This window comes from Lissotriton helveticus, chromosome 6 (genome assembly GCF_964261635.1).
Source record: "Lissotriton helveticus chromosome 6, aLisHel1.1, whole genome shotgun sequence".
Classification (NCBI taxonomy): domain Eukaryota; kingdom Metazoa; phylum Chordata; class Amphibia; order Caudata; family Salamandridae; genus Lissotriton; species Lissotriton helveticus.
The window spans coordinates 1,754,216,591-1,754,231,311 of NC_136067.1; the positions used below are offsets into that span (position 1 = coordinate 1,754,216,591).

The 14,721-nt window shown below is 43.8% G+C and overlaps 1 protein-coding gene across 2 annotated transcripts in view; it reads right to left on the reverse strand.

The window, feature by feature from the left end:
- Positions 1-14,721, reverse strand: part of PPP1R21 (protein phosphatase 1 regulatory subunit 21) — a 374,265-nt gene that overhangs the window by 88,964 nt on the left and 270,580 nt on the right. The window contains exon 18 of one of the 2 annotated variants that reach the window (XM_078649644.1): positions 12,343-12,378. The exons of the other annotated variant lie outside the window; for it this stretch is intronic. Within the exon in view, the coding sequence (XP_078505770.1) occupies positions 12,343-12,378 (36 nt within the window). The remainder of the gene's footprint in view (positions 1-12,342; positions 12,379-14,721) is intronic. 2 annotated transcript variants of the gene reach the window in all.

The following is a 14,721-nucleotide window of genomic DNA, read 5'->3' on the forward strand; positions in this document are numbered from 1 at the left end:
CACCTGCCCGTGTAACATGAATTACGTCGGCATGACTTGCAGGAAGACAAAGCAAAGAATCTGTGAACATCGCAGTAATGTGAAATGCAAGAAAACCACCACCAAAATGGCGAGCCATTTTTTGGAAAAAGGCCACACTGTCGATGATCTAAAATGGATAATTCTGGAAACATTAATTGTCAAGGATCATAATGCAGAGCGTATCCTGTTAGAAAAAGAACAGAGGTGGGTACAAAGACTGGGAACGGACCAAACAGGTCTGAATGACAACATCCCGTGGGCAAGCCTGAATAGATAAATGTCCCACCAACACGCACCCACCCTTATTGAAAACTGATAACCCACATGTCGCTAACAATGAACCAATGTTAGAATAATTACAATACATGCAATTTGACACAAAAATACCATCAAGTAATTTCCAGTGTACTTTTATTCAAAGGCATAATCTAGCTTAACTACAGTCATAAAAGTCCCTACGTGCAAACAATGCCCCTTTAAACTGACAGAGGTAAAGGTGCACCATACAAATCCATACGTGTTTCCCAGAAATACTGAGCCCATTCACTACCACGCAATAGTTATTATTAACCAAGTTTTAATTGGGAGCACTATATTGACGATTTGTTAATTTTGAATAGAACACTTTCAATTCGCCGCTTTGGTGTGTTGCACGAAGTCTCTTTTCAGTGTCTATAGATTGCAAAAAGCATTATAGCAAGCCCCGGAAATGCAATTGAGATCCGGGACCAGGAACGGCAAAGTCAGCACAAGCAGTGCCGGAGGACGCGAGCGACAGGTAGCGTCTATTCCAAGTTCGGAGCCCGAATGAAGACTGATAAGTGTTTTGAATCTTCTCCTACTCATAGAATGTTTGTCCTCAAAAGGCGCCCCCTCCCCCGACTCCCTGGCACCTGTAGACGCGCAGCAAGTAGCGCGAAGAGGTATGTGAATATCGTTAAGCAATGGTGCGCGCTGCAAATTGTATGCACTTTAGATTCAGTATGAAGGTTGGTAAGGTACTGACACGTTTTAAACTGGATAACATCTAACAAGTGGCAAAATGCGTAGCTGCCCTAACAATAGAGACCACTGGTCACGGGAGTAAAGATTGTGAATGCAGGCTATGAATTAAAACCAAATCTGAGAAGCACACGACACCACATTAAGTGATCTGCTTAGTAATAACGTGATAGCGATCTGAATCTGAACGTTAAAAATTTAATAGGGACCATATTTTTGGGCTATTAAAGGACAGCGCAAGCATGAACAGTTGATACTTATCCATCAGACATATAAGGGCGCTTGATAACGAATAGCGAGTATCGAACAGAGGCAGCCCAACCTCTTCTCTATATGAGAACACCTTAACCCCTTGATAATAACTCCACTATATGCCTGTAATCAGAGAACATTGAGAACTGCTTGTTGGTTACCAGATAAAGGTTGAATAATGAGAAGGGAAATTTGCCAATAACTATATAAAAATTGACAAAGATAACAAAAGAGTACACTACTTAAGTGTGAAGCCAGGTGTGTGAGTCCGTGGTGGCTGACCGCAGGGCGAGTGATCTATAAAGTATTGCCATTTTTCAAGTTGCAGTCAGAGTTTTAAGTGATTTACTCGTAATGTCCCCTAACCCTTCCCCCTGGTTATCGGCACTATTTGTTTTCGCAGGTACAAATTGACCTCCATGAAGTAAAGGACTAACACGTCACTTTACTACACAAATCCCACTTGGTCCTGAAGAAAGCCCAACCAACCTACCTAGGCAACAGAGGGCTGAAACATGTCGACATTTTAGTATATGAAAATTGATTGCGTAAGAATCCTAATCATTCTCTTCACGCATATCTACGATATTTTCACTCCTAACTCGAATCCAGGAAAATAAATTGAATTATCTGGCTGTCCGAGTTATTTTAAACCTCACATTCACCACTTATCACTGGTCACTACTGCTTTTAACCTAGGGCAAACACCTCCTAGCGGAGGTTGCATACCAACTAACCCGATGATTACGCAGTCACATGAATAAATGAGCGGAAAATCAAGATATACCGCTATTACGTACAATTTTACACGTGCATGAGGGTTTTTTACCATGAGACATACAACTCACCTGTATACCCAGGTTATGCAGGACAAGTGATCCCCCCTCCACAATTGATTTATGACATTGTGTTTGGAGCCATTCTTGGAACGGTCTCATGTGTAGACTGATATTGGGAACTAGGTGATTGCATGATGCCATAATTTCTTGTAATGTACTCACTGTCAGATGATGCCCCTTCTGGTATAGGTGAGTCTCCTTTAGCAGAGCCATTATCCTTTTTTCATTGGGGAATGCCTTCCCTAACACAGTGCTTATTTCTGCGCCCAAGAACACTTTCTTGCGTTTCGATTCTATTGATGACTTCTGCTTGAGTATGGAGAATCCCAGCTGAACTAGTGTCTCCATCACTTGCCATATATGTTGTTTGCATAGGCTGCAAGAGTTTGCTCTTACTAACCATTCTCTTCACGCATATCTACGATATTTTCACTCCTAACTCGAATCCAGGAAAATAAATTTAATTATCTGGCTGTCCGAGTTATTTTAAACCTCACATTCACCACTTATCACTGGTCACTACTGCTTTTAACCTAGGGCAAACACCTCCTAGCGGAGGTTGCATACCAACTAACCCGATGATTATGCAGTCACATGAATAAATGAGCGGAAAATCAAGATATACCGCTATTACGTACAATTTTACACGTGCATGAGGGTTTTTTACCATGAGACATACAACTCACCTGTATACCCAGGTTATGCAGGACAAGTGATCCCCCCTCCACAATTGATTTATGACATTGTGTTTGGAGCCATTCTTGGAACGGTCTCATGTGTAGACTGATATTGGGAACTAGGTGATTGCATGATGCCATAATTTCTAGTAATGTACTCACTGTCAGATGATGCCCCTTCTGGTATAGGTGAGTCTCCTTTAGCAGAGCCATTATCCTTTTTTCATTGGGGAATGCCTTCCCTAACACAGTGCTTATTTCTGCGCCCAAGAACACTTTCTTGCGTTTCGATTCTATTGATGACTTCTGCTTGAGTATGGAGAATCCCAGCTGAACTAGTGTCTCCATCACTTGCCATATATGTTGTTTGCATAGGCTGCAAGAGTTTGCTCTTACTAACCATTCTCTTCACGCATATCTACGATATTTTCACTCCTAACTCGAATCCAGGAAAATAAATTGAATTATCTGGCTGTCCGAGTTATTTTAAACCTCACATTCACCACTTATCACTGGTCACTACTGCTTTTAACCTAGGGCAAACACCTCCTAGCGGAGGTTGCATACCAACTAACCCGATGATTATGCAGTCACATGAATAAATGAGCGGAAAATCAAGATATACCGCTATTACGTACAATTTTACACGTGCATGAGGGTTTTTTACCATGAGACATACAACTCACCTGTATACCCAGGTTATGCAGGACAAGTGATCCCCCCTCCACTCACTGTCAGATGATGCCCCTTCTGGTATAGGCGAGTCTCCTTTAGCAGAGCCCTTATCCTTTTTTCATTGGGGAATGCCTTCCCTAACACAGTGCTTATTTCTGCGCCCAAGAACACTTTCTTGCGTTTCGATTCTATTGATGACTTCTGCTTGAATATGGAGAATCCCAGCTGAACTAGTGTCTCCATCACTTGCCATATATGTTGTTTGCATAGGCTGCAAGAGTTTGCTCTTACTAACCAATCATCCAAGTAGGGGTGTGCATGAATTCCTTGCCTTCTGAGATGTGCTGCTACAGCTGCTAGGCACTTTGTGAACACCCTTGGTGCTGGTTTCAGACCGAAAGCCAGTACCTTGAACTGGGAGTGCAGTTTGGTTATGACAAATCCTAAGAAACTTTTGTGTCTTCCGTTCATTGGGATGTGTAAATATGCATCCTTTAAGTTTATTGTTGCCAGGTAATCTCCGTTTTGCAAATGGGGTAACACTTCTTGTAGTGTAGTCATTTTTAATCTTTGCGTTTTATCAAACTTGTTTATCAATCAATCAATCAGAACATTTTTAAAGTGCACTACTCGCCCATGAGGATCTCAAGGCGTAGGGAGGATGCTGCTACTGCTTGAATAGCCAGGTCTTGAGGAGTTTTCTGAAGGTAAGCAGGTCTTGGGTCTGCCGTAGGAGGATGGGGAGGGTGTTCCAGGTCTTGGCGGCGAGGTGGGAGAGCGATCTGCCGCCAGAGGTCGCTGTTCGGATGCGAGGGACTGTGGCAAGGGCGAGGTCAGCGGAGAGGAGCTGTTGGGGGTGTAGAAGCTGAGTCATCTGTTGAGATATGGGTCTGGTGTTGTGAAGTGCCTTGTGTGCGTGGGTGAGGAGCTTGAATGTGATCCTCTTGTTGACGGGGATCCAGTGCAGGTCTCTCAGGTGGGGTGTGATGTGGCTGCGGCGAGGGATGTCGAGGATCAAGCGTGTAGAGGCGTTTTGGATGCGTTGAAGTTGTTTCAGGAATTTGGCCGAGGCTCCTGCATAGAGGGCGTTTCCGGAGTCCAACTTGCTGCTGACGAGGGGCTGGGTGTCCGTTCTTGTTTCGGTGGGGATCCACCTGTAGATCTTGCGGAGGGTGTTGAAGCAGGAGGACGAGATGGCGTTGACCTGCTGTGTCATGGAGAGAGTGGAGTCTAGGATGAACCCTACCTTGCATGCGTGGTCGGTGGGTGTTGGGAGCTGTTCCCCGTGCAGTCGACCACCAGGAGTCGTCCCAGGCCGAGGGGGTGGAGCCGAGGCTGAGATCTTCCATCTTGTCCGAGTTTAGCTTCAGTCGGCTGTTCTTCATTCACTCGGCAACAGCTTTTATTCCTTAGTGGAGGTTGGTTTTGGCGGTCCTTGGTGAGGGAGAGGATCAGCTGGGTGTCGTCGGCGTAGGAGATAATGTTAAGGTCGTGCTGTCGGACGACGTGGGGAGCGGAGCCATGTAGATGTTGAACAATGTCGGGCTGAGGGATGAGCCCTGGGGTAAGCCGCAGATGATCTCGGTGGCTTCGGAGCAGAAAGGGGGGAGGTGGACGCTTTGGGTTCTGCCAGAGAGGAAGGAGGTGGTCCAGTCCAGGAACCTTGTCTTGGATCCCAGCATCCTAGAGGCGTGTGCATAGGGTGCAGTGGCAGACGGTGTCGAAGGCGGCAGACAAGTCCAGGAGGATGAGGGCCGTGGTTTCTCCGTTATCCAGCAGGGCCCTGATGTCATCGTGGCGGCGATGAGGGCAGTTTCGGTGCTGTGGTTGCTGCGGAACCCAAACTGGGACGGGTCCAGGATGCTGTTCTCCGCGAGGTAGAGGGTCAGTTGTCTGTTGACGGTCTTCTTAATGACCTTCGCCGGGAACGGCAGCAGGGAGATGGGCTGGAAGTTCTTGAGGTCCTTGGGGTCTGCCTTGGGTTTTTTGAGTAAGGCGTTGATCTTGGCGTGCTTCCAGCTCTCTGGGAAGGTCGCAGTCTCGAAGGAGATGTTGATGGCTTTCCGGAGGTGGGGTGCGATGGTGGTGCTGGCTTTGTTGAAGATGTGGTGAGGGCATGGGTCTCACGGTGATCCGGAGTGGATGGTTCTCATGATTGTGATGGTGTCGACGTCGTTTATGTTGGTCCAGGAGAGCAGGGGGTCGGTGCGGATGGTGGCCGTGGGGACGGGGGTCTCAGTGATTGTCGAGACGGACATGGGGTTGAAGCTGTCGTGGATGTCTGCGATCTTGAGATGGAAGAAGGTGGCAAGGGAGTCGCACAGTTCTTGTTGGTGTTGGAGCTGGGGTTGGAGAGTTCCTTCACAATGTTGAAGAGCTCTTTGCTGTTGTGTGCGTTGTTGTCTAGGTGGTCTTTGAAGGAGGCCCTTTTGGCAGAGCTGATGACTTGATGGTGTCTGCGGGTGGCGTTCTTGTGGGCTGTGTAGCTGTCTGGTGTCTGTTCACGGTGCCATTTCTTCTTTAGCTTTTGGCAGGTTTGCTTGGAGGCCTGGAGGTCTTCAGTGAACCAGCTGTTTAGAAACCTTAGGTCTAACATTGGCCGTAATGTTCCATCAACTTTTTGAATTAGGAAGTATGTTGAATATACTCCGTTGCTCTTTTTTCTGTGCTGTACATGTTCTATTGCATGTTTTCTCTGAAGTTCTTTCACCCATCGACCAGATGAGATAGTTCTTCTTTTGAATGTGTCCTTTGTCTTGCCCGCCTGTGCGTAGGCTGTTTCGCTAGTTCTATACGTTCTATATGTTTAGAATCCACTTATCTGTGGTTATTTCGTTCCACCTCTCTTGAAAAAGTGTTCGTTTGCCACATACTGGATTAGTATGGCGGAGGAACTGTAAATTGGTGTCCATTAGTTCTGTTAACTGCTTCTTTTCGTTTGTATGTTCTGTCACTGTTGGTCTGTGTGAGTGCAGTCACTTGGTAGAGGTCTGCTGTCCATCCATTTTTGTCTGACCTGTGGCACGGGGGCATCCTCTTTCTTGATATTGCCAGCTTTGTTGCTGTCCCTGTTGTGTGTTCCGGTTTCCAGCTTGGAATGTTTGCTAGTAACCTTGGTGTGAGGTAGTAGGTTGTTGCCTACCTCTTCCCACTGGCATCCTTGATGGTGTGCCTCTACGCATACCTCTGAACTGCAGGTCTCCCATGGGATCTTGCGGTTTCGGTGTCCTTTTTAGGTGATTTCGTTTTTCATCAACCACAGTTCTAAACAATTGCTCGCCATTGAATGGAGGATTAATGATGTTGCTCTGCACTTCTGGTTTGAAACCTGAGATTCTGAGCCACGCGTTTCTCTTTCCGTTATGCCAATCATCATTTGTCTGCAAGATGTTTCAGCAGCATCAAGGGCAGATTTTAAACATGTGTTTGCAATGTTCTTGCCTTCTTCCAACAGGTGGCTTGCTCTTTTTTGGAATTGTTCTGGTAGGGTTTGCAACAGTTCCCCTACCTCTTCCCAGTGCTGGTACGCATGCCTGTTGAGCAATGCATTGGAATTTGCAATACACCACTGGTTTGCTGCGCTTTTTTCAATCTTTCTTCCTACAAGGTCCATCCTCTTACTTTCCTTGTCAGGAGGTAGTCCCACTGTAAGAAGCACATTTGTCCTTTTCCTTGCTGTTGAGGCCATGATAGAGTCATCTGGCACTGATCTCCTTATGTATAAAGAAGAGTGTTTATATTTTTCTCTGATCTTGCTGTTATAGCCTTGCAAACAGCAGACTCTTTGATTGCCTCTTTCCCGTAGTCTAATACACATTACAGGGCTCGACAAATTCACTCGACCGCTCGCATTTGCGAGTGAGATTGATTAAGGACGAGCTATTTTTAGGTCCTACTCGCCCTTTCTGGCGAGTAGGAATACAAACTTGACCTCTGCCTCTGAAAGCAGAGGAAATGTGACAAGATAGGAAGATTTAAAGGCATCTTTATTGCTCACAAAGTAAATGAACAATAAAAATGCTTTTAAATCTTGTTAACTTGTCACATTTGCTCCGTTTTCAGAGTTTGAGGTCAAGTTCATTTAAGTTAGGTCGAAGATTTTGTAGTTTACTAGACCTGCAGGTCTAGAGCATTTTTTATGATTCGTCGAGCCCTGCATTAGTAGGAATCGGTTCTTAGATTGTGAAGGCATCAACGGCTCCAATAAAAAACAGGATTGAGGTTTTTCTTCCTCTAGCTGAACCCCATATGTTTCTGCCGACCTTATCACCTGGTTATACATGCCAACGTCATCTGTGGGAGATGGCCTCGAAGAATATGATTCTACAGATTCTTCGGGCGATTCGGCGTCAAGGTCTTGCCACTGGATCTCTCGAGTCTCCGAGTTCAACAATCCTGCGAATGCTTTTTCGTCTTGTTCAACATCTTCCCCGAAGAAGTAAGAACCTTCCTCTTCCTCTTCGATTATTTCTGGGGTTCTTGGTGGTATTGTTTCTTTGGCAACCCCTTGGGATTCGGTTTCTCTTATTTTCGGCGGTATCTTGAATTGCTTCAAGCTTTCGTCGAAGTCTTTTTTGCGTTGAAGGATATTCGCCATTTCGGCTTCAATCCTTCTTCTCTTTTTCTCAATCTCAGCCTCGTGTGTTCCGGTAACTAGATTGTCTGCTTTCAGTTTTTCGACTCACTATGCCGAAGCGGTTGTCGATGTTTGCTTTGGTCTCTCTTTTTCGACGCCGAGGAGTCAGTCTCCAGACTGTCCTTTGGCATCTTGGTTTTTTTGAGGACCTCTGCCACTCCTGATTCTTTATCCAAGGATCCAATGGTCTGTTTTGTTTGGATGCAGCTATGGTCACCAAATGCTTCGACACTGAGGATCCTTTTTGTGTTTTTGAGTCTGATTTTCTAGACTCTTTTGTTTTTTTCGAGGTTGATGACTCTCTTACCTCCTTCAAAGTCTTCCTCTCAACTTCCACGATCAAAACTTGTTTCCTCATCGCCTTCAGGTCCTTCGGCCACGTTGTCTTCCTCCTCACTGGAGAGGCCCAGGTCTCGCAGCGATGGCGGTGGTCCTTGGCCCTGCATGTTTTAATTGGCTTGTCGCTGCCTTTCTCTTACCCTCAAAGTCTTCGGATAAAGACGGAGCAGGTGTTACAGTCGTTGTTTCAATGGTCCAGTTGCAGGCACAGGTTACAGACCGGGTGCTGATCCTTTTGAGCATATTTGTGGTGGCAGTTCTTACAAAACTTGAATGCCGTTTTGTCCATTACCGTGCCCAGGGAGCCCCCTGCATGCGCATTATCCAGTCGTCGACAAAGTTCTAGGTTTCTTCTCTTCGTCGAGCTGCGGTCATCGTAGATTTAAAGATGAAAATGGAAGACTCCGCTCTACCGATTTTTCCCAACGATTCTTCTCGGTTTTTCCACAATTCTTCTCTCCAATCTCAGGAGATTCTTCGTATACATCCAGACCCAACGGTGGAAAAAAGAATCTGAAGATGGCTACCAAAGGTGGGGCTTCCGGGGGAAGTCCGTCAACGTCATATACGGGCACCAAATGGTACTACGTCTCGACTACCACCAACAAAATCCAGAAACAAAAACAAGCATTGGCATAGCCAATAGGTCTCGCTTATGGGACATTTAAAGTATTTAGTTATGCAGCACAATATCCTTGGTGCAACAACATCAACTGTTGCATGGCTAAAGGCTAAGGTCCCAAAGGCGAGACCTATTGGCTATGCCAATGCTCGTCCTTTGAGTTCCCGTGTAGCTATTGTGTTAGTTAGCGGTACGAAGTGCATGCGTATGTGGCCAACACTGTAAAAATGCCGCCTCCTTGCAGTACATGCATCTTTCCTCTGCCAGTTCCGCATTCTCTGCCATCCCAGAGAAGGTGTAGAGTGTAAGGTTATAGGGCCCTGGGCTGTGGCTCGAAAGAAGCCCAGAGACCCCACTGTCTACTGTTATTGTGCTGCCCAACAGCAAAGGGCACTGCTTTAAAGGATCGTTTTGATAGTTTGCCATTTTGGAGTTATTGTTATTTCCAAATTATAGACTTTGAATTACTTTGTAAAGTGCTCCACTGCACTATACAAAACCACAACTATAGAAATATGTGCAGTGTCCTCATCGGGGTGCGATTTATAGATGTGAAGTAATTTTATAAAACATTTTTACATGAAGTTCATGCATTGCTCAAGGTGTGCACCGCAAAGAAGGAGCTGAGGAGTTGAGATGCTGCACGTGCGGGCAGGATGGCACATACTATGATAGTACGTTCATTATTTTGTCATTTTTATATTTGTTTATGCTGCCTGGGCAAAGTTTCACCTCATTATCATCCAAATACAACAAAGAGCAACTGAAAGACGACCAGTCAACCGTTGCGATATTGGTGTTGCTGTGCAGATTAAAATGGTACATCAGTTTTGGCTACAGTTTATACATTCCTGTGGCTTATCATCGATAGTATAGAAGTGCTGAACAGTGTTTGAGAGTGCCACAAATATATTACTCCAACCCCTAAAAAAGGTATTTTAGATGGGTGTTATATTGGGTGCACTTTGAGATTCGGCAAGAGACTTTAGTGAAAACGTTGTTTGTATTTTATTGACGTTATTATGGCGCTTTTATCCAAAGTGCTGAGCAAATCTAGAGCCTGGTACAATTGATTTGAGCAAACAATTAAATAAGCTCAGAATCTAATGGTCCTGGTTGGTTAGGTAATTCGGCAAGATGTTTTTTGGACATTTTATTAAACACAGGTGTTGCTGATGGTCTTCCTAAAGATTAAGAGCAAGACTATCAAAAACAAGCGCGCAAAAGACCGTGAAAGCGATCATGATTGCGGGGACGCGCTCTGTGGTCAGGGAAGGGTGGAGCGAGGTACGCTGATTTGGAGAGGCGGAGCGAGGCGTGCTCTTGTGCGCGTAAGAGGCGTGCTCTTGTGCGCGTAATCGCAAGCTGGTGGCAAAGCCTTTGGTAGCACTTTTAAAACCCGCTTACGAAATGTCTCGCAGAGGAGCGCATGCGCTGGCTCAGCGAGACCTAAAAAAGGGAAAATACTACAATTCTGGACCCAACCACTAGATGGTGGAATAATGCACAGCACAGTGAATCCAGAAAAGATTCACGCTGCAAAACCCATATTGATCCCACCCAGAGACAGCAAGCAAAATACAGTGTCTCCCTCCTGGCAGGAGCGATGCTGGCTCCTGCACATTAGTTTTTCTCTTTGATAACTGTTCACTGCTAGCTTAATTTAATTTATAGGTTACGTTGCCTATGGCATTCCTACTTTGGAAGATGACCTTGAATATTTGGTAATACTATCCAAAATGCAAATTACTTAGAATAGCCATTACTTATGGATGGACTAGCGACAGAGGCCAAGTGCTTTGCAGGAAACATGCAACCCTTGTTAAAGCAGCTGCAGCAGTGTTAGAGAAGGTATCCAATGCTACTCTCAAGTCTACAGGTGAATTCAGAAAAAGCCTCCCACCCTCCTAAGTCCTTCTGACAATTAAGGGAGTTAGACACCAATACCAATGTTAGTGTGGGTTTACATTGGCTACTTGGTTTACTTATCGTGCTCCTCCCAGTGGGGATACAATAATTTTCCAAACATGGGGCCCCCACCATATTGATCTGTTAGCAACCGGATGAAACTAATAACAGGGATCTGATTTCAGCAAGGATCGGAACCCAGCATTTTAAGAGATGTTGTCATGTAAAATGCTCGGTGAAGAGCACAAATATGAGTTCCTTGCCCTCTGTAAGTCTTCGGCGAGTTTCGAAGGGTTAGTAACATCTTCAAGTGGTCTCATACCTCGGGAAGGCCTTGCTAGTTCTGCTTCTTTAATCTCCTTCAGCTGTCCCAACAACCTGAGCTTGTTCCTTCCCCAAAGGGAAGCCCTTGTGATGGAAGCTAGAAATAAATTTGCACAATCAAATTACAGGAGTAATTGAGCAGAGATTTGGCCCAAGAGTCTTGAGAAGGCTAAATGTCATCTGCTCTCATCCATCATAAAAGTTGTTTCCTCTACTGAAAACTCTATAGAGACACATGGAAAACATTCTTTCAGCCATCCGATTCCACATGGACATGCTAAACACAATCTTTATTCTTGTTCAAAACAGTTTAATCAACTTTTTTCTTCCTACCACCAAGTGGAAGATTACCTTGTCAGAGAAGAACTGAGCTCTGGACACCCCATTATCAGAGCCTTACATAACTAAAAGAGACGAGATGGTACTAGGTGAGCACACTTCTGACATTCCTCTTGTACTGTCAGACTTTCATATGAACAAGAAATGAACTTCTCTGTATTTTCAGCTGGTTTCAAAATGTACAGATATTTTTGGATAGTCTTTTAGATATGTTCCTTCCGTTTATTCTAAGTTACGAGGTGCATAAAGAATTATGTTTTCCAAAGTGACATACCAAGCAAAGAGGTCAATCCAAAGTTGTATTTGGGTGCACATAGTTTGAATAACTAGTAATACTACAATTGGAAACACTGGAGTATTTACACCCACAGATGGCTGAAAACCTGTGCTCAATCTACTTGCATTTGTTCCTGTCATTACCATCCAACCACCATCTCATCCATGGCTCTGTCTGCAATTGACTACTCCTGGAAAGAACAGAGGATGGTGCAGTTTGCAAGCATATGGGCATGAAACTGCTTCGATGTTAAACGCTTAAGCTGTTTATGGGTGTCAATGTGCAATATGATGTTATAAAAGTATGTCTTGGGCAAGAAGTGATTGAGTTGTTATATATAAAACAGGCAAAAGCGAACAATGAAGCAAAATAAATAATATTTCTTTTAACATTTATTGTAAATGCAAGGTGTATGACAAGTTATGCCGTACCTCTTGATTTGAAGCTTTCACAGTCAATATTCCAATCTACAACAATAAAAAATAAAAATACAAAAAATAAGCAAATCTGAAAGGGAATAACAATTTTCAATATGAACTCGTTGACATCATAATTAACTGTATCAAACATTTTAATAATAGTTTCTTTTGTGGCTTTCCAAAATCCTTTAGAGTACAGCAATAAGCAGCAGAAAGATCTGAAAATTGGACAAACATCAGTTTTTCTTTTAGTATTTAGCTTAATATGCAGAGCTTTTAACCCCTTCCGTGCGGGGCTGTTTCCCCCGCTGTGCTGGGGGCGGGGGGCGCGTGCAGCCCCCATTCTCATGACGAGGTCAGCTCGTCATGCGCTCCGGCGCTCCAGTGCTCATGAAGAGCTGAGCTCGTCATGGCCACACCCGTTCCAATGGAACGCTCAGCACTGCAGGGGAATCAGCCCAGCATGCGAGCGTTCCACGGAACGGGCGAGGTCATGACGAGCTCAGCTCGTCATGAGCACCGGAGCGCCGTAGCTCATGACGAGCTGACCTCTTCATGAACACTCAAAGGGTTAAGAGCAGACAAGATTGATCGCCAAGCCAATTACAGAGTTAGTTCAAATCAAAGTCCCTCAATCTCTATCACATAAAATCACCTAAGAGGAACATCAGACCTAATTCTCAATCATCAAATAGCTTCTATTAGCTTTATAAACCACTTGTAAAATTCTGCATGTTAATTGAGTTGCTGAAAACTCAAAATTTGGACAAACGGCCCAACACCAACACATAGTCAAGTTGGTGATCCATGTTGGGATAAGTTGACTGGTAACCGGCAAGACATGTATACGTAATTGCAAATGCTTCTCAAACTTCATCCAGAAATAAAGCCTTATTTAGCGCACATACATATTTAAAACCAAGGAAATGTATTCGCAAAGTCTACTTCAGTAAATTCTCCCTTATACTTAGTTCCTGCGATAAAGTTAATGATCTTTGGTATTGTCCATAATGAACAAAAAGAAACTCATAAGCACATAATATCCTGGTTGTAGTTCATTGGAATATGCATTAGGATGTTGTAAATGCCTACCTAAAGATAGAGGCAGCACAATAAAAATTACTTATTTAGGGGAAAATATTTTTGCTATTCAAACATACTCCCTATTGCTTATTGCCAACCATTATACTGGATCCAGAAAATTTGAAATATTCGTGAGTTGGCACCACCTTGGATCCAGACCAGCTTAGAGTGAGTGATCTATCAGTGTTTTTGCTACTTGGCACAGACTCTAAGATTCTGAGATTTTTAATTCAATTTTCAATGTTAACAGCCAAGTGCCTCCCCAACAAATATGAAGGCTTAAATGAAAAGATAACACTTAGATGAGACTTAATTTAAACTCCATAGTACAATGTCTGGCCTGACTGATTACAAATGTTAACAAAGCAAAAGCATTGTTCATTGTACAATGCCACCCTTGAAGTCAGGGAACAACTTAATGGTAGTTTGGAAGCGAGAACTCAAGATCACCAAAAACAAGAGAAATCACTGATCAACCTACTCAAGTCCACAACTGTTTTTGAATAAAGATATTTTATTCAGGGAAAATCTCAAAGGCCAAAATATGGAAATGTCTTCCAAACAGTTATGGCCCCTACATAATCATTTGCATCAAAGGTTCTAGTTCCCCAAAAAGGCGTGATGACCTGTATATATGGTTTGTGAACAAAATAATAATATAGCAGATATTGCTGTACACTCATCCCCAACAGCATTTTCCATGCCTTTCTCATTGTCAACTGAATTTTCTCATCACTATAAATCCCTCCCTACAGGGCTATATCACTGACCCTCCCCACACAAACTCTCACTCTCCTTTTTAATTTGAAGATATTCCCTAAAACGTATTGCTCCCATAATAAAATTAAAGTCTCTCACCATCCAGCCAATTTACCCCTCATCATTGAACCCCAAACCAGTAAACCATTCTTCAATGGCCTGATCACTGAATTCTGATGGCCTCATGGTACGCAGTATTTTTCCACTAATGCCAATTTGGTTACAACCACAGGCCCAACAACAATTTACTACCATTACGGAAAATGCAGAGGATCACTAATTTAAGTGATTTTTGGTCATTCCATGATGCCTGTGAATATGATGATATGACAAAAATACTTAATTTAAAGAAATTACTTTAAACAACCATTTGTTCTAATTCTAGCATAAAAACAGTAGTAGTTTTGCATAACTTTAAGACACGTTTTCTCCTGTTAAGTAGGCCATGAATGTGTAAAGAGGCTGCTTTGCTTTAAAACATCTAAAACATAATACAGCAGCAGACAAAACGTATGGACAAACACCATACAATGTCAACTAGAAAGGAAA